The sequence below is a fragment of the Petromyzon marinus genome, unplaced genomic scaffold (assembly GCF_048934315.1).
Source record: "Petromyzon marinus isolate PM22_M1 ecotype Great Lakes invasive population unplaced genomic scaffold, UKy_Petmar_22M1.pri1.0 PM_Scaffold_17, whole genome shotgun sequence".
Lineage (NCBI taxonomy): Eukaryota > Metazoa > Chordata > Hyperoartia > Petromyzontiformes > Petromyzontidae > Petromyzon > Petromyzon marinus.
In genome coordinates, this window is record NW_027423135.1 from 1410545 (window position 1) to 1432080 (window position 21536).

Genomic DNA, 21536 nt, shown 5'->3' on the forward strand with positions numbered 1-21536 from the left:
TGCACTGTGACGCTGGTGCCAGGCTAGGTGCACTGTGACGCTGGTGCCAGCATAGGTGCACTGTGACGCTGGTGCCAGGCTAGGTGCACTGTGACGCTGGTGCCAGGCTAGGTGCACTGTGACGCTGGTGCCAGGCTAGGTGCACTGTGACGCTGGTGCCAGGCTAGGTGCACAGTGAGGCTGGTGCCAGGCTAGGTGCACTGTGAGGCTGGTGCCAGGCTAGGTGCACTGTGACGCTGGTGCCAGGCTAGGTGCACTGTGACGCTGGTGCCAGGCTAGGTGCACTGTGAGGCTGGTGCCAGGCTAGGTGCACTGTGAGGCTGGTGCCAGGCTAGGTGCACTGTGAGGCTGGTGCCAGGCTAGGTGCACTGTGACGCTAGTGCCAGGCTAGGTGCACTGTGAGGCTGGTGCCAGGCTAGGTGCACTGTGACGCTGGTGCCAGGCTAGGTGCACTGTGACGCTGGTGCCAGCATAGGTGCACTGTGACGCTGGTGCCAGGCTAGGTGCACTGTGACGCTGGTGCCAGGCTAGGTGCACTGTGACGCTGGTGCCAGGCTAGGTGCACTGTGACGCTGGTGCCAGGCTAGGTGCACTGTGAGGCTGGTGCCAGGCTAGGTGCACAGTGAGGTTGGTGCCAGGCTAGGTGCACTGTGACGCTGGTGCCAGGCTAGGTGCACTGTGAGGCTGGTGCCAGGCTAGGTGCACTGTGAGGCTGGTGCCAGGCTAGGTGCACTGTGACGCTGGTGCCAGGCTAGGTGCACTGTGAGGTTGGTGCCAGGCTAGTTGCACTGTGACGCTGGTGCCCGGCTAGGTGCACTGTGACGCTGGTGCCAGGCTAGGTGCACTGTGAGGCTGGTGCCAGGCTAGGTGCACTGTGACGCTAGTGCCAGGCTAGGTGCACTGTGAGGCTGGTGCCAGGCTAGGTGCACTGTGACGCTGGTGCCAGGCTAGGTGCACTGTGACGCTGGTGCCAGCATAGGTGCACTGTGACGCTGGTGCCAGGCTAGGTGCACTGTGACGCTGGTGCCAGGCTAGGTGCACTGTGACGCTGGTGCCAGGCTAGGTGCACTGTGACGCTGGTGCCAGGCTAGGTGCACTGTGAGGCTGGTGCCAGGCTAGGTGCACAGTGAGGTTGGTGCCAGGCTAGGTGCACTGTGACGCTGGTGCCAGGCTAGGTGCACTGTGAGGCTGGTGCCAGGCTAGGTGCACTGTGAGGCTGGTGCCAGGCTAGGTGCACTGTGACGCTGGTGCCAGGCTAGGTGCACTGTGAGGTTGGTGCCAGGCTAGTTGCACTGTGACGCTGGTGCCCGGCTAGGTGCACTGTGACGCTGGTGCCAGGCTAGGTGCACTGTGAGGCTGGTGCCAGGCTAGGTGCACTGTGACGTTGCTGCTGGGCAACTGGAGGCAGACGCAGAGGAGCGACGCTCACAACAACGAGCGGAGCCCCGTGACCTCCTGCACCTAGCCTGGCACAGGAGGGGTCACAGCTGGTGGTGCACCTAGCCTGGCACAGTGGAGGTCACAGCTGGTGGTGCACCTAGCCTGGCACAGTGGGGGTCACAGCTGGTGGTGCACCTAGCCTGGCACAGGAGGGGTCACAGCTGGTGGTGCACCTAGCCTGGCACAGTGGGGGTCACAGCTGGTGGTGCACCTAGCCTGGCACAGGAGGGGTCACAGCTGGTGGTGCACCTAGCCTGGCACAGGAGGGGTCACAGCTGGTGGTGCACCTAGCCTGGCACAGGAGGGGTCACAGCTGGTGGTGCACCTAGCCTGGCACGGGCGCCGTGGTGACGGTATTGGTGATGTGGCGGCAGCCTTCATAGAGGTGGTCGCTAGCAGCACTTGCCCCTAGAACGGTCTGTCGAAGGCTATGCGGGGGATCTTTGTCTTTGTGTGTGTAGTGTGGTGTGTGTGGTGTGTGTGTGTAGTGTGTGTGGTGTGTGTGTGTAGTGTGTGTGTGTAGTGTGTGTGGTGTATGTGTGTAGTGTGTGTGTGTAGTGTGTGTGGTGTGTAGTGTGTGTGTGGTGTGTAGTGTGTGTGTGTGGTGTAGTGTGTGTGGTGTGTGCAGTGTGTGTAGTGTGTGTAGTGTGTAGTGTGTGTGTGTGGTGTGTAGTGTGTGTGTAGTGGTGTGTAGTGTGTGTATGTAGTGTGTGTGGTGTGTAGTGTGTGTGGTGTGTGTGTAGTGTAGTGTGTGTAGTGTATATGTGTGGTGTGTGTATGTGTGGTGTGTGTGTAGTGTGTGTGTACTGTGTGTGGTGTGTAGTGTGTATGTGTGGTGTGTGTGTGGTGTGTAGTGTGTGTGTATCGTGTGTGTGGTGTGTAGTGTGTGTAGTGTGTGTGTGTAGTGTAGTGTGTATGTGTGGTGTGTAGTGTGTGTGTGCAGTGTGTGTGTAGTGTGTGTGTGGTGTGTAGTGTGTGTAGTGTGTGTGCAGTGTGTGTGTAGTGTGTGTGGTGTGTAGTGTGTGTGTGGTGTGTGTGTATCGTGTGTGTGTATTGTGTGTGTGCAGTGTGTGTGTAGTGTGTGTGGTGTGTAGTGTGTGTAGTGTGTGTAGTGTGTGTGTAGTGTGTGTGTGATGTGTGTAGTGTGTGTGTGGTGTGTGTAGTGTGTGTGTGTATGTTGTATGTATGGTGTGTGTATGTTGTATGTATGTTGTGTGTATGTTGTGTGTGTATGTATGTTGTGTGTATATGCATGTTGTGTGTGTATGTTGTATGTATGTTGTGTGTGTATGTTGTATGTACAGTGAGGGAAAAAAGTATTTGATCCCCTGCTGATTTTGTACGTTTGCCCACTGACAAAGGAATGATCAGTCTATGATTTTAATGGTAGGTTTATTTGAACAGTGAGAGACAGAATAACAACAACAAAATCCAGAAAAACGCATGTCAAAAATGTTATAAATTGATTTGCATTTTAATGAGGGAAATAAGTATTTGACCCCTCTGCAGAACATGACTTAGTACTTGGTGGCAAAACCCTTGTTGGCAATCACAGAGGTCAGACGTTTCTTGAAGTTGGCCACCAGGTTTGCACACATCTCAGGAGGGATTTTGTCCCACTCCTCTTTGCAGATCTTCTCCAAGTCATTAAGGTTTTGAGGCTGACGTTTGGCAACTCGAACCTTCAGCTCCCTCCACAGATTTTCTATGGGATTAAGGTCTGGAGACTGGCTAGGCCACTCCAGGACCTTAATGTGCTTCGTCTTGAGCCACTCCTTTGTTGCCTTGGCCGTGTGTTTTTGGTCATTGTCATGCTGGAATACCCATCCACGACTCATTTTCAATGCCCTGGCTGAGGGAAGGAGGTTCTCACCCAAGATTTGACGGTACATGGCCCCGTCCATCGTCCCTTTGATGCGGTGAAGTTGTCCTGTCCCCTTAGCAGAAAAACACCCCCAAAGCATAATGTTTCCACCTCCATGTTTGACGGTGGGGATGGTGTTCTTGGGGTCATAGGCAGCATTCCTCCTCCTCCAAACACGGCGAGTTGAGTTGATGCCAAAGAGCTCCATTTTGGTCTCATCTGACCACAACACTTTCACCCAGTTGTCCTCTGAATCATTCAGATGTTCATTGGCAAACTTCAGACGGAGCATGGATATGGCTTTCTTGAGCAGGGGGACCTTGTGGGCGCTGCAGGATTTCAGTCCTTCACGGCGTAGTGTGTTACCAATTGTTTTCTTGGTGACTATGGTCCCAGCTGCCTTGAGATCATTGACAAGATCCTCCCGTGTAGTTCTGGGCTGATTCCTCACCGTTCTCATGATCATTGCAACTCCACGAGGTGAGATCTTACATGGAGCCCCAGGCCGAGGGAGATTGACAGCTCGTTTGTGATTGTTTCATTTGCGAATAATCGCACCAACTGTTGTCACCTTCTCACCAAGCTGCTTGGCAATGGTCTTGTAGCCCATTCCAGCCTTGTGTAGGTCTACAATCTTGTCCCTGACATCCTTGAAGAGCTCTTTGGTCTTGGCCATGGTGGAGAGTTTGGAATCTGATTGATTGCTTGCTTCTGTGGACAGGTGTCTTTTATACAGGTAACAAGCTGAGATTAGGAGCACTCCCTTTAAGAGTGTGCTCCTAATCTCAGCTCGTTACCTGTATAAAGGACACCTGGGAGCCAGAAATCTTTCTGATTGAGAGGGGGTCAAATACTTATTTCCCTCATTAAAATGCAAATCAGTTTATAACATTTTTGACATGCGTTTTTCTGGATTTTCTTGTGGTTATTCTGTCTCTCACTGTTCAAATAAACCTACCATTAAAATTATAGACTGATCATTCCTTTGTCAGTGGGCAAACGTACAAAATCAGCAGAGGATCAAATACTTTTTTCCCTCGCTGTATGTATGTTGTGTGTATGTTGTATGTATGTTGTGTGTGTATGTTGTATGTATGTTGTGTGTATGTATGTTGTGTGTATGTTATGTGTATGTATGTTGTGTGTATGTATGTTGTGTGTATGTATGTTGTGTGCATATTGTGTGTATGTATGTTGTGTGTATGTATGTTGTCTGTATGTTGTGTGCATGTATGTTGTGTGTATGTTGTGTGTGTGTATGTTGTGTGTATGTATGTTGTGTGCATATTGTGTGTATGTATGTTGTGTGTGTATATTGTGTGTATGTATGTTGTGTGTATGTTGTGTGTATGTATGTTGTGTGTATGTATGTTGTGTGCATATTGTGTGTATGTATGTTGTGTGTGTGTATGTTGTGTGTATGTATGTTGTCTGTATGTTGTGTGTATGTATGTTGTGTGTATGTATGTTGTGTGCATATTGTGTGTATGTATGTTGTGTGTGTGTATGTTGTGTGTATGTATGTTGTCTGTATGTTGTGTGTATGTATGTTGTGTGCATATTGTGTGTATGTATGTTGTGTGTGTATGTTGTGTGTATGTATGTTGTCTGTATGTTGTGTGTATGTATGTTGTGTGTATGTTGTGTGTGTGTATGTTGTGTGTATGTATGTTGTGTGTATGTATGTTGTGTGCATATTGTGTGTATGTATGTTGTGTGTGTGTATATTGTGTGTATGTATGTTGTGTGTGTGTGTATGTATGTTGTGTGTGTGTATGTTGTGTGTATGTTGTGTGTGTATGTTGTGTGTGTATGTATGTTGTGTGTATGTTGTATGTATGTTGTGTGTGTATGTTGTATGTTGTGTGTTGTATGTATGTTGTATGTTGTGTGTGTATGTTGTATGTTGTGTGTGTATGTTGTATGTTGTGTGTATGTTGTATGTATGTTGTGTATGTTGTGTGTATGTTGTGTGTATGTTGTGTGTCTCAGGTTGGACCGACTGTAGAGGCCATGCCACCCAAGAGATCCACGCTCACCGCTCCCTCGGCCAACACTCACCACCAGCAGCAGGTGCTCACCACACCACTCACCACCACACTCACCACCACACTCACCACAACACTCACCAGCACACTCACCACACCACTCACCACCAGCAGCAGCAGCAGGTGCTCACCACAACACTCACCACCACACTCACCACACCACTCACCACAACACTCACCACCAGCATCAGCAGCAGGTGCTCACCACCACACTCACCACCACACTCACCACCACACTCACCACCACACTCACCACACCACTCACCACAACACTCACCACCACACTCACCACAACACTCACCACCACACTCACCACCACACTCACCACAACACTCACCACACCACTCACCACAACACTCACCAGCACACTCACCACACCACTCACCACCACACTCACCACAACACTCACCACACCACTCACCACACCACTCACCACACTCACCACCACACTCACCACCACACTCACCACACCACCACACTCACCACACCACTCACCACAACACTCACCAGCACACTCACCACACCACTCACCACACCACTCACCACCACACTCACCACACCACTCACCACACCACTCACCACACTCACCACCACACACACCACCACACTCACCACACCACTCACCACAACACTCACCACAACACTCACCAGCACACTCACCACACCACTCACCACATCACCACACTCACCACCACACTCACCACCACACTCACCACCACACTCACCACACCACTCACCACCACACTCACCATCACACTCACCACACCACTCACAACCACACTCACCACTCACCACCACACCACTCACCACCACACTCACCACCACACCACTCCCACCACCACACTCACCACCACACTCACCACCACCACACTCACCACCACACTCACCACACCACTCACCACCACACTCACCTCACCACTCACCTCACCACTCACCACCACACTCACCACCACACTCACCACCACACTCACCACAACACTCACCACACCACTCACCACCACACTCACCACCACCACACTCACCACCACACCCACCACCACACTCACCACCACCCACCACCAGCAGCAGGTGCTCACCACAATCACCACCACACTACCCACACTGAACCACCACACACCACCACACTCACCACCACCACCACCACACCACCACCACCACACTCACCACACCACTCACCACCACACCCACCACACACCACACTCACCAACACCACCACCACACTCACCACCACACTCACCACCACACTCCACCACACCACACTCACCTCACCACTCACCACACCACTCACCACCACACTCACCTCACCAACCACCACCACACTCACCACCACACTCACTTACCACTCACCACCACACTCACCTCACCACTCTCACCTTACCACTCACCACCACACTCACCTCACCACTCACCTCACCACTCACCACCACACTCACCCCCACACCTCACCACCACACTCACCCCACACCACCACACACCACTCACCCCACCACTCACCACCACACTCACCACCACACTCACCACCACACCACTCACCACCACACTCACCACCACTCCCACACCACTCACCCACACACTCACCACCACACTCACCCACCTCCACCACTCACCACCACACTCACAGCACACTCACCACACCACTCACCACCACACTCACCACACCACCACACTCACCTCACCACTCACCACACCACTCACCACCACACTCACCTCACACTCACCACCACACTCACCACCACACTCACCTTACCACTCACCACCACACTCACCTCACCACTCTCACCTTACCACTCACCACCACACTCACCTCACCACTCACCTCACCACTCACCACCACACTCACCACACCACTCACCACCACACTCACCACCACACTCACCACACCACTCACCACCACACTCACCACCACACTCACCACACCACTCACCACCACACTCACCACCACACTCACCACACCACTCACCAGCACACTCACCACCACACTCACCACACCACTCACCTCACCACTCACCACCACACTCACCAGCACACTCACCACCACACTCACCACCACACTCACCACACCACTCACCACCACACTCACCACCACACTCACCACACCACTCACCACACCACTCACCAGCACACTCACCTCACTCACCACACCACTCACCAGCACACTCACCTCACTCACCACACATGTCTGTGTGTGTCTATGTCTGTGTGTGTCTGTCTGTCTGTGCCTATGTCTGTGTGTACCTGTCTGTGTCTCTGTCTGGGTGTCTCTGTCTCTCTGTGTGTGTCTATGTCTGTGTGTGTTTGTGTGTCTGTGTGTGTGTCTATGTCTGTGTCTGTTTGTGTGTCTCTGTCTGTGTGTGTCTATGTCTGTGTGTGTCTCTGTGTGGTGTCTGTGTGGTGTCTATGTGTGTGTGTCTCTGTGTGTGTCTCTGTGTGTGTGTGGTGTCTCTGTGTGTGTGTCTCTGTGTGTGTGTCTCTGTGCGGTGTCTCTGTCTGGTGTCTCTGTGTGTGTGTCTGTGTGGTGTCTGTGTGTGTGTGTCTCTGTGTGGTGTCTGTGTGTGTGTCTCTGTGTGTGTGTCTCTGTGTGTGTGTCTCTGTGTGTGTGTCTCTGTGTGTGTGTCTCTGTGTGTGTCTCTGTGTGATGTCTGTGTGGTGTCTCTGTGTGTGTGTCTCTGTGTGTGTGTCTCTGTGTGTGTGTCTCTGTGTGTGTGTCTCTGTGTGTGTGTCTCTGTGTGTGTCTCTGTCTCTGTGTGGTGTGTGTGTGTCTCTGTATGTGTCTGTGTCGTGTCTCTGTGTGTGTGTCTGTGTGGTGTCTATGTGTGTGTGTCTCTGTATGTGTCTGTGTATGTGTGTGTGTCTCTGTGTATGTGTCTCTGTGTGTGTGTCTCTGTGTGTATGTGTGTGTGTGTCTCTGTGTGTGTCTGTGTGTGTGTGTTTCTGTGTGCGTGTGTGTTGTGTCTACAGAAGGCTAGGGGTAAGTCTGTATGTGTGTCTCTGTGTGTGTGTGTCTGTGTGTGTGTGTGTGTCTCTGTGTGTGTGTGTCTCTGTGTGTGAGTGTGTCTGTGTGTGTGTCTCTCTGTGTATGTGTGTCTCTGTGTGTATATGTGTTGTGTCTACAGAAAGCAAGGGGTAAGTCTGTATGTGTGTCTCTGTGTGTCTCGGTGTGTGTGTGTATCTCTGTGTGTGCGTGTCTGTGTGTGTGTGTGTTGTGTCTACAGAAGGCGAGAGGTAAGTCTGTATGTGTCTCTGTGTGTGTGTCTCTGTGTGTGTGTCTCTGTGTGTGTGTCTCTGTGTGTCTCTGTGTGTGTGTCTCTGTGTGTCTCTGTGTGTGTGTGTCTCTGTGTGTGTGTGTTGTGTCTACAGAAGGCAAGGGGTAAGTCTGTATGTGTGTCTCTGTGTGTGTGTGTCTCTGTGTGTGTGTGTCTGTGTGTGTGTGTGTCTCTGTGTGTGAGTGTGTCTGTGTGTCTCTGTGTATGTGTGTCTCTGTGTGCATGTGTGTTGTGTCTACAGAAGGCAAGGGGTAAGTCTGTATGTGTGTCTCTGTGTGTCTCTGTGTGTGTGTCTCTGTGTGTGTGTGTGTCTCTGTGTGTGTGTGTTGTGTCTACAGACGGCAAGGGGTAAGTCTGTATGTGTCTCTGTGTGTATGTGTCTCTTTGTGTATGTGTCTCTGTGTGTGTGTGTGTCTCTGTGTGTGTGTGTGTTGTGTCTACAGAAGGCGAGGGTAAGTCTGTATGTGTCTCTGTGTGTATGTCTCTGTGTGTGTGAGTGTCTATATCTGTGTGTGTGTGTCTCTGTGTTGTCTACAGAAGGCGAGGGGTAAGTGTGTATGTGTGTGTGTTGTGTCTACAGAAGGCGAGGGGTAAGTGTGTATTTGTCTCTGTGTGTGTGTGTCTCTGTGTGTCTCTGTGTGTGTGTCTCTGTGTGTTGTCTACAGAAGGCGAGGGGTAAGTGTGTATGTGTGTGTGTCTGTGTGTATGTGTGTATGTTGTCTACAGAAGGCGAGGGGTAAGTGTGTATGTGTGTGTGTCTCTGTGTGTATGTGTCTCTGTGTGTCTCTGTGTGTGTGTCTGTGTGTCTCTGTGTGTGTGTGTTGTGTCTACAGAAGGCAAGGGGTAAGTGTGTATGTGTGTGTGTCTCTGTGTGTATGTGTCTCTGTGTGTCTCTGTGTGTGTGTCTGTGTGTGTGTGTCTCTGTGTGTGTGTGTTGTGTCTACAGAAGGCAAGGGGTAAGTCTGTATGTGTCTCTGTGTGTGTGTCTCTGTGTGTGTATGTTGTCTACAGAAGGCGAGGGGTAAGTGTGTATGTGTGTCTCTGTGTGTCTCTGTGTGTGTGTGTTGTCTACAGAAGGCGAGGGGTAAGTGTGGCCCCCCCCAACTCAAGAGGCTCCCTCCGTCGCCGCAGGGAGCTGCTAAGAAGCGGTCAGCCCTGGGAGACATCACCAACGTAGGTAGACACAGACAAAGCTCCCCCGTGTAGCCTCGACACCACTGGGGCAAGTGCTGTTAGTAGCGAGTAGCAGCAGCACCTGTGAAGGTAGACACAGACAAAGATCCCCCGTGTAGCCTCTACAGACTGTAGGGGCAAGTGCTGTTAGTAGCGAGTAGCAGCAGCACCTGTGAAGGTAGACACAGACAAAGCTCCCCCGTGTAGCCTCTAACAGACTGCAGGGGCAAGTGCTGTTAGTAGCGAGTAGCAGCAGCACCTGTGAAGGTAGACACAGACAAAGATCCCCCGTGTAGCCTCTAACAGGCTTCAGGGGCAAGTGCTGTTAGCGAGCAGCACCTGTGAAGGCTACCGGCATTGTGGCACACGAGGGGGTGGGTGGCCAGCAACACGCCCGACCGCCTTTGTCTCCCTAGTGGGTGGCGATGTTTACACACCGCACCAGGTACTCATTTGAGGCTGAGTCGACCTAGGGGAGGCCCGGGACCGGTTCAGATAATCGTCACCGCCAGTGTTGGCCGTGAGCGGGAATCGAACCAGGGTCGCCAGGTTCATAGCGCAGCGTGCTAACCGTTACACTACCGCTCCCCACCTACACACAGTGTACACACACACACAGGTACACACACACACACAGGTACACACACACAGGTACACACACACACGCAGGTACACACACACACAGGTACACACACAGGTACACACAGGTACACACACACACACAGGTACACACACACACGCAGGTACACACACACACACACACAGGTACACACACAGGTACACACAGGTACACACACACACACAGGTACACACACACACGCAGGTACACACACACACACACAGGTACACACACACGTGAACATCAACAACAACAACAAGCTTTCTGACCATGGCGCTTGTGCCAGCCTAGGTGCACCTTGAGGCCACTTGAAGTGTGGAAACCTCGTTGCTGGCAGGATGTCACGGGACAGACCCAGTAGGTGCCGTGGGTTGACTGCTGTGCCAGGCTAGGTTCACGAGGTCACGGGACAGACCCTGCAGGTGCCATGGGTTGACTGCTGTGCCAGGCTAGGTTCACGAGGTCACGGGACAGACCCTGCAGGTGCCATGGGTTGACTGCTGTGCCAGGCTAGGTTCACGAGGTCACGGGACAGACCCAGCATGTGCCATGGGTTGACTGCTGTGCCAGGCTAGGTGCAGGAGGTCACGGGACAGACCCTGCAGGTGCCGTGGGTTGACTGCTGTGCCAGGCTAGGTGCAGGATGTCATGGGACAGACCCAGCACGTGCCGTGGGTTGACTGCTGTGCCAGGCTAGGTGCAGGAGGTCACGGGACAGACCCAGCAAGTGCCGTGGGTTGACTGAGATGACTGGCTGATGCACCACCTGTGCCCCGTACCGTGCCAACTCGCTGCATTTTATCCGCCCGGCGCTCCGCTCATTGTTGTGAGCGTCGCTCCTCCGCCCTCCGTTGTTGTTGGAGGGCGACTGCCTCCAACTGCCCAGTAGCATCCTTCATGAGCCTCCTCCACAGAGGCCGATCTTGACACCGCTGGTACCAGTCATCGGCAAGTCCACTCAGCTCCACGTCCTCCTGTACCACATCACTCCATCTCTTCTCTAGCCCGTGCCGTGCCCGTTTAGCCCCCTCGATGCGGCCGAACAGAAGCTGCTGGGCCATGCGGTGTCTGCTGGGCCATGCGGTGGCTACGTGACCCAGCCAACGCAGCCTCGCCTGGCCGGAGGAGCCCGCCGATGGGACCTTGCCCAGACCGTGCCAGGACCTGCGAGCTCCTCGCACGATCCAGCCTGCAGGTTAAACCCAGGGAGGATGGAATCGTAGGGCAGGCCAGCGCTGAATGTTTCAAACCGGGGGGGGGGGTCCGCGTGTCACCAGCGACCGTCCGTTGAAGGCTCGCGGGGGGCTCTGTGTCTTTGCTCCCCACGGTGCGCACCCTGGCGGACACAGAATAAGGAAGAGGTGGACGACGAGGTGGCGAGGAGACAGGCGAGGAAGGGGGCGAGCCGGAGATGCGCAGGGGACGTCATCGCGGAGAGGTGAGGCCGCTCACCCCTCGCCTGTAAATCTCTCTGTGTACCTGTCAGCACGTGTCTTGTCGGTGTCTGTGTGTACTGTCTGTGTGTACTGTCTGTGTGTACTGTCTGTGTGTACTGTCTGTGTGTGTCTGTGTGTGTCTGTGTGTACTGTCTGTGTGTGTCTGTGTGTACGTGTCTATGTGGGTCTTTGTGGGTCTGTGTACGTGTCTGTGTGTGTCTGTGTGTACGTGTCTGTGTGTGTCTGTGTGTATGTGTCTGCGTGAGTCTGTGTGTACGTGTCTGTGTGTACGTGTCTGTGTGTGTCTGTGTGTGTGTACGTGTCTGTGTGTGTGTCTGTACGTGTCTGTGTGTACGTGGCTGTGTGTATGTGTCTGCGTGTACGTGTCTGTGTGTACGTGTCTGCGTGTGTGTGTGTCTGCGTGTCTGCGTGTACGTGTCTGCGTGTGTGCGTGTCTGCGTGTCTGTGTGTAGGTGTCTGTGTGTGTCTGTGTGTACGTGTCTGCGTGAGTCTTTGTATCTGTGAGCGGTCACCCACTGCGCTACGAACTCGGCGACCCGAGTTCAACTCCCGCTCGCGATTGTCCGAACTGGTCCTGGGCCTCGCCTAGGTCGGCTCGGCCTCAAATGAGTAAACATCGCCACTGGGGAGACAAAGGCGGCCAGGCGTGGTGCTGGCCTCCCACCCCCTCGCGTACCGTGCCGGCCTTCACAGGTGCTGCTCGCTAACGACACTTGAACCTCAGGGCATACCCCAGGGTACCCTGGTGTATGCCCTGAGGCATACACCAGGGTACCCTGGGGTACACCAGGGTACCCCAGGGTACACCAGGGTACCCCAGGGCGGTACACCAGGGTACACCAGGGTACACCAGGGCGGTACACCAGGGTACACCAGGGTACCCCAGGGTACACCAGGGTACCCCAGGGCGGTACACCAGGGTACACCAGGGTACACCAGGGCGGTACACCAGGGTACCCCATGGTGCCCAGGCTCTCGCACGATGCCCGTGATGATGCAGTCATCTTTAGTCTGTCGATGGCCGGCGAACGCGGCAATGGACTCCTCTCTACGAGCTGGGCACGATGCACGATTCAAAGTTGAGTTTTTGCCATGCTGACGTTTGGCGTTTCGACATGGCCGGAGTGGCACAGATTTCGGATTGACTGGTACCCCTGGGAAAAAAAAAGTGTCCCAGAAATAAAATGTTGAATTGTCTCGGCCAGTTTGCGTTATCTGGTACCCCGGGGTACGGCCATGAGGATCACTTTCCCCTGCGGTCTGGTCAAAGCTACACGGGGGATCTTTGTCCTTGTGTGCTTGACAGAGAGAACCAGGACCAGGCCTCAAACCCAGAATCCCACAGAATCTCTGGCATGGCCATTATGAACTCCCTCCCCTTCCTCTCCTCCCTCCCTCTCCTCCCTCTCCTCCCCTCCCTCTCCTCCCCTCCCTCCCCTCCCTCTCCTCCCTCCCCTCCCCTCCCTCCCCTCCCCTCCCCTCCCTCTCCTCCCCTCCCTCCCCTCCCTCCCTCCCTCCCTCCCCTCTCCTCCCTCTCCTCCCCTCCCTCTCCTCCCTCTCCTCCCTCCCCTCCCTCTCCTCCCCTCCCTCCCCGCCCTCTCCTCCCCTCCCTCCCCTCCCCTTCTCTCCTCCCTCCCTCTCCGCCCTCCCTCTCCGCCCTCCCTCTCCACCCTCCCACCCTCTCCACCCTCCCAGTGTCTCCTCACGGGTGAAGTGGATTGCGAGCGACCTGCTGTGCAGTCCTCCCGCCCGGCCCAATGCCGTCACCGCGGAGGAGGGTGCAGTGGAGGAGGTGGCGGAGGAGGAGGAGGAGGAGGAGGAGGTGGTGGTGCTGGAGAGCAAGGAGGTGGTGAAGACGGTGAAGGTGGTGGAGGTGGTGGTGGTGGAGGAGGAGGAGGAGAGCAAGGAGGTGGAGGTGGTGAAGGTGGAGGAGGAGGAGGAGGAGGAAGAGGAGGAGGCTGACAGCAGCGAAGAGGTGATAACGGCCATTATGAACACGGCCGTCGTTAACATAACACAGACATCGTGAATCTGACACGGCCATCGTTAACATAACACAGCCATCGTGAACCTCACACGGTCATCGTGAACCTGACACGGCCATCGTGAACCCCACACAGCCATCGTGAACCTGACACGGCCATCGTGAACCTGACACGGCCATCGTTAACCCCACACGGCCTTCGTTAACCTGACACGGCCATCGTGAACCTCACACGGCCATCGTGAACCTGACACGGTCATCGTGAACCTGACACAGCCATCATGAACCTGACACGGTCATCGTGAATCTGACACGGTCATCGTTAACCTGACACGGCCATCGTTAACCTGACACGGCCATCGTGAACCTGACACGGTCATCGTGAACCTGACACGGCCATCGTTAACCTGACACGGCCATCGTGAACCTGACACGGCCATCGTTAATCTGACACGGCCATCGTTAACCTGACACGGCCATCGTTAACCTGACACGGCCATCATGAACCTGACACGGCCATCGTGAACCTGACACGGCCATCGTGAATCTGACACGGCCATCGTTAACCTGACACGGCCATCATGAACCTGACACGGTCATCGTGAACCTGACACGGCCATCGTTAACCTGACACGGCCATCGTGAACCTGACACGGCCATCGTTAATCTGACACGGCCATCGTTAACCTGACACGGCCATCGTTAACCTGACACGGCCATCATGAACCTGACACGGCCATCGTGAACCTGACACGGCCATCGTGAATCTGACACGGCCATCGTTAACCTGACACGGCCATCATGAACCTGACACGGTCATCGTGAACCTGACACGGCCTTCGTTAACCCAGCGTGGCTGCTCCTCCTCTGCTCCTCCGCAGGCAACCGTCCTGTCCCGGGGTTCGCCGGGACCAGACGAGGTAGACGAGGAGGAGGTGGAGGAGGAGGAGGAGGTGGAGGTGGTGGTGGGGGAGGTGGTGGGAGAGGTGGGGGTCGAGGAGGAGCCTGGGAAAGGGGACCCCCTGCAGTGCTCTGAGTACGCACGATCCGTGTTCCTCTACATGAAACAGCGCGAGGTGAGGGCACACGCTCACCCACACGCTCGCCCACACGCTCACCCACACGCTCGCCCACACGCTCACCCACACGCTCACCCACGCGCTCGCCCACACGCTCACCCACACGCTCACCCACACGCTCAGTCACACGCTCACCCACACGCTCGCCCACACGCTCACCCACACGCTCACCCACACGCTCACCCACACGCTCGCTCACACGCTCACCCACACGCTCAGTCACACGCTGACCCACACGCTCAGTCACACGCTCAGTGTCACACGCTCAGTCACACGCTCACCCACACGCTGACCCACACGCTCAGTCACACGCTCACTCACACGCTCGCTCACACGCTCGCCCACACGCTCACCCACACGCTCGCTCACACGCTCACCCACACACTCACCCACACGCTCGCCCACACGCTCGTTCACACGCTAGCCCACAAGCTCGCCCACACGCTCACCCACACGCTCGCCCACACGCTCGCCCACACGCTCACCCACACGCTCGCTCACACGCTCACCCACACGCTCACCCACACGCTCACCCACACGCTCGCTCACACGCTCACCCACACGCTCGCTCACACGCACGCCCACACGCTCACCCACACGCTCGCTCACACGCTCGCCCACACGCTCACCCACACGCTCACCCACACGCTCACCCACACGCTCACCCACACGCTCAGTCACACGCTCAGTCACACGCTCGCCCACACGCTCACCCACACGCTCACCCACACGCTCAGTCACACGCTCACCCACACGCTCGCCCACACGCTCACCCACACGCTCACCCACACGCTCGCCCACACGCTCACCCACACGCTCACCCACACGCTCACCCACACGCTCGCTCACACGCTCACCCACACGCTCGCCCACACGCTCACCCACACGCTCACCCACACGCTCACCCACACGCTAGCCCACACGCTCGCCCACACGCTCACCCACACGCTCACTCACACGCTCACCCACACGCTCACCCACGCTCACCCACGCTCGCCCACACGCTCACCCACACGCTCACCCACACGCTCACCCACACGCTCGCCCACACGCTCGCCCACACGCTCACCCACACGCTCACCCACACGCTCGCCCACACGCTCACCCACACGCTCACACGCACGCTCACACTCACTCACACGCACGCTCACACTCACCCACACGCTCACCCACGCTCAGTCACACGCTCAGTCACACGCTCACCCACCCACACGCTCACCCACACGCTCACCCACACGCTCACCCACACGCTCACCCACACGCTCGCCCACACGCTCAGTCACACGCTCACCCACACGCTCACCCACACACTCATTCACACGCTCACCCACATGCTCGCCCACACGCTCACCCACACGCTCACCCACACGCTCGCCCACACGCTCACCCACACGCTCACCCACACGTTCACCCACACGCTCACCCACACGCTCACCCATATGCTCGCCCACACGCTCGCTCACACGCTCACCCACACGCTCGCCCACACGCTCACCCACACGCTCGCTCACACGCTAGCCCACACGCTAGCCCACACGCCACACCACACGCTCACCCACATGCTAGCCCATACGCTCACCCACACGCTCACCCACACGCTCACCCACACGCTCACCCACACGCTCGCCCACACGCACGCCCACACGCTCGCCCATACGCTCACCCACACGCCACACCACACGCTCACCCACATGCTAGCCCACACGCTCACCCACACGCTCACCCACACGCTCACCCACACGCTCGCCCACACGCTCACCCACACGCTCGCCCACACGCTCGCCCACACGCTCGCCCACACGCTCGCCCACACGCTCGCCCACACGCTCACCCACACGCTCGCCCACACGCTCACCCGCACGCTCGCTCACACGCTCACCCACACGCTCAGTCACACGCTCAGTGTCACACGCTCGCCCACACGCTCACCCACACGCTCGCCCACACGCTCACCCACACGCTCGCCCACACGCTCGCCCACACGCTCACCCACACGCTCACACGCACGCTCACACTCACTCACACGCTCACACGCACGCTCACACTCACCCACACGCTCACCCACGCTCAGTCACACGCTCAGTCACACGCTCACCCACCCACACGCTCACCCACACGCTCACCCACACGCTCACCCACACGCTCGCCCACACGCTCAGTCACACGCTCACCCACACGCTCACCCACACACTCATTCACACGCTCACCCACACGCTCGCCCACACGCTCACCCACACGCTCACCCACACGCTCGCCCACACGCTCACCCACACGCTCACCCACACGCTCACCCACACGCTCACCCACACGCTCACCCACATGCTCGCCCACACGCTCGCTCACACGCTCACCCACACGCTCACCCACACGCTCACCCACATGCTCGCCCACACGCTCGCTCACACGCTCACCCACACGCTCGCCCACACGCTCACCCACATGCTCGCCCACACGCTCGCTCACACGCTCGCCCACACGCTCGCCCACACGCTCGCCCACACGCTCGCTCACACGCTCAGTCACACGCTCGCCCACACGCTCGCCCACACGCTCACCCACACGCTCGCCCACACGCTCGCCCACACGCTCGCCCACACGCTCGCCCACACGCTCACCCACACGCTAGCCCACACGCTCGCCCACACGCTCGCCCACACGCTCGCCCACACGCTCACCCACACGCCACACCACACGCTCACCCACATGCTAGCCCACACGCTCACCCACACGCTCACCCACACGCTCGCCCACACGCTCGCCCACACGCTCACCCACACGCTCGCCCACACGCTCGCCCACACGCTCACCCGCACGCTCGCGCACACGCTCGCCCACACGCTCACCCACACGCTCGCCCACACGCTCACCCACACGCTCACCCACACGCTCGCTCACACGCTCACCCACACGCTCAGTCACACGCTCAGTGTCACACGCTTAGTCACACGCTCACCCACACGCTGACCCACACGCTCAGTCACACGCTCACTCACACGCTTGCTCACACGCTCGCCCACACGCTCACCCACACGCTCGCTCACACGCTCACCCACACGCTCACCCACACGCTCGCCCACACGCTCGTTCACACGCTAGCCCACACGCTCGCCCACACGCTCACCCACACGCTCGCCCACACGCTCGCCCACACGCTCACCCACACGCTCGCTCACACGCTCACCCACACGCTCACCCACACGCTCGCCCACACGCTCGTTCACACGCTAGCCCACACGCTCGCCCACACGCTCGCCCACACGCTCGCCCACACGCTCACCCACACGCTCGCTCACACGCTCACCCACACGCTCACCCACACGCTCACCCACACGCTCGCTCACACGCTCACCCACACGCTCGCTCACACGCACGCCCACACGCTCACCCACACGCTCGCTCACACGCTCGCCCACACGCTCACCCACACGCTCACCCACACGCTCACCCACACGCTCACCCACACGCTCACCCACACGCTCGCCCACACGCTCACCCACACGCTCACCCACACGCTCGCCCACACGCTCGCTCACACGCTCACCCACACGCTCGCCCACACGCTCACCCACACGCTCACCCACACGCTCACCCACACGCTAGCCCACACGCTCGCCCACACGCTCACCCACACGCTCACTCACACGCTCACCCACACGCTCACCCACGCTCACCCACGCTCGCCCACACGCTCACCCACACACTCACCCACACGCTCGCCCACACGCTCGCCCACACGCTCGCCCACACGCTCACCCACACGCTCGCCCACACGCTCGCCCACACGCTCACTCACACGCTCACACGCACGCTCACACTCACCCACACGCTCACCCACGCTCAGTCACACGCTCAGTCACACGCTCACCCACCCACACGCTCACCCACACGCTCACCCACACGCTCACCCACACGCTCAGTCACACGCTCACCCACACGCTCGCCCACACGCTCGCCCACACGCTCAGTCACATGCTCACCCACACGCTCACCCACACACTCATTCACACGCTCACCCACATGCTCGCCCACACGCTCACCCACACGCTCACCCACACGCTCGCCCACACGCTCACCCACACGCTCACCCATACGTTCACCCACACGCTCACCCACACGCTCACCCACATGCTCGCCCACACGCTCGCTCACACGCTCACCCACACGCTCGCCCACACGCTCACCCACACGCTCGCTCACACGCTAGCCCACACGCTAGCCCACACGCCACACCACACGCTCACCCACATGCTAGCCCACACGCTCACCCACACGCTCACCCACACGCTCACCCACACGCTAGCCCACACGCTCGCCCACACGCTCGCCCACACGCTCGCCCACACGCTCACCCACACGCTCACCCACACGCCACACCACACGCTCACCCACACGCTCGCCCACACGCTCGCCCACACGCTCACCCACACGCTCGCCCACACGCTCGCCCACACGCTCACCCGCACGCTCGCCCACACGCTCGCCCACACGCTCACCCACACGCTCGCCCACACGCTCACCCACACGCTCACCCACACGCTCGCTCACACGCTCACCCACACGCTCGCTCACACGCTCACCCACACGCTCAGTCACACGCTCAGTGTCACACGCTCAGTCACACGCTCACCCACACGCTGACCCACACGCTCAGTCACACGCTCACTCACACGCTCGCTCACACGCTCGCCCACACGCTCACCCACACGCTCGCTCACACGCTCACCCACACGCTCACCCACACGCTCGCCCACACGCTCGTTCACACGCTAGCCCACACGCTCGCCCACACGCTCACCCACACGCTCGCCCACACGCTCGCCCACACGCTCACCCACACGCTCGCTCACACGCTCACCCACACGCTCACCCACACGCTCGCTCACACGCTCGCCCACACGCTCGCTCACACGCACGCCCACACGCTCACCCACACGCTCGCTCACACGCTCGCCCACACGCTCACCCACACGCTCACCCACACGCTCACCCACACGCTCAGTCACACGCTCAGTCACACGCTCGCCCACACGCTCACCCACACGCTCACCCACACGCTCAGTCACACGCTCACCCACACGCTCGCCCACACGCTCACCCACACGCTCACCCACACGCTCGCCCACACGCTCACCCACACGCTCACCCGCACGCTCACACGCACGCTCACACGCACGCTCACACTCACTCACACGCTCACACGCACGCTCACACTCACCCACACGCTCACCCACGCTCAGTCACACGCTCAGTCACACGCTCACCCACCCACACGCTCACCCACACGCTCACCCACACGCTCACCCACACGCTCAGTCACACGCTCACCCACACGCTCACCCACACGCTCGCCCACATGCTCAGTCACACGCTCACCCACACGCTCACCCACACACTCATTCACACGCTCACCCACATGCTCGCCCACACGCTCACCCACACGCTCACCCACACGCTCGCCCACACGCTCACCCACACGCTCACCCACACGCTCACCCACACGCTCGCCCACATGCTCGCCCACACGCTCGCTCACACGCTCACCCACACGCTCGCCCACACGCTCACCCACACGCTCGCTCACACGCTAGCCCACACGCTAGCCCACACGCCGCACCACACGCTCACCCACATGCTAGCCCACACGCTCACCCACACGCTCACCCACACGCTCACCCACACACTCGCCCACACGCACGCCCACACGCTCGCCCACACGCTCACCCACACGCCACACCACACGCTCACCCACATGCTAGCCCACACGCTCACCCACACGCTCACCCACACGCTCGCCCACACGCTCGCCCACACGCTCACCCGCACGCTCGCTCACACGCTCACCCACACGCTCAGTCACACGCTCAGTGTCACACGCTCAGTCACACGCTCACCCACACGCTGACCCACACGCTCAGTCACACGCTCGCCCACACGCTCACCCACACGCTCGCCCACACGCTCACCCACACGCTCACACGCACGCTCACACTCACTCACACGCTCACACTCACCCACACGCTCACCCACGCTCAGTCACACGCTCAGTCACACGCTCACCCACCCACACGCTCACCCACACGCTCACCCACACGCTCACCCACACGCTCGCCCACACGCTCAGTCACACGCTCACCCACACGCTCACCCACACACTCATTCACACGCTCACCCACACGCTCGCCCACACGCTCACCCACACGCTCACCCACACGCTCGCCCACACGCTCACCCACACGCTCACCCATACGCTCACCCATACGCTCACCCACACGCTCACCCACACCCTCACCCACATGCTCGCCCACACGCTCGCTCACACGCTCACCCACACGCTCACCCACACGCTCACCCACACGCTCACCCACACGCTCACCCACACGCTCGCCCACACGCTCGCCCACACGCTCGCTCACACGCTAGCCCACACGCTAGCCCACACGCCACACCACACGCTCACCCACATGCTAGCCCACACGCTCACCCACACGCTCACCCACACGCTCACCCACACACTCACCCACACGCTCGCCCACACGCACGCCCACACGCTCGCCCACACGCTCGCCCACACGCTCAGTCACACGCTCGCCCACACGCTCGCCCACACGC

General features: G+C 58.3%; 1 protein-coding gene across 1 annotated transcript in view; it reads left to right on the forward strand.

Moving 5' to 3' along the window:
• LOC116956724 (G2/mitotic-specific cyclin-B3) overlaps positions 1–21536 on the forward strand; it is a 40697-nt gene that overhangs the window by 3706 nt on the left and 15455 nt on the right. The window contains exons 3-7 of the mRNA XM_076063689.1: positions 5297–5475; positions 9690–9788; positions 11757–11845; positions 13560–13839; positions 14823–14924. Coding sequence (XP_075919804.1) covers positions 5297–5475; positions 9690–9788; positions 11757–11845; positions 13560–13839; positions 14823–14924 — 749 coding nt within the window. The remainder of the gene's footprint in view (positions 1–5296; positions 5476–9689; positions 9789–11756; positions 11846–13559; positions 13840–14822; positions 14925–21536) is intronic.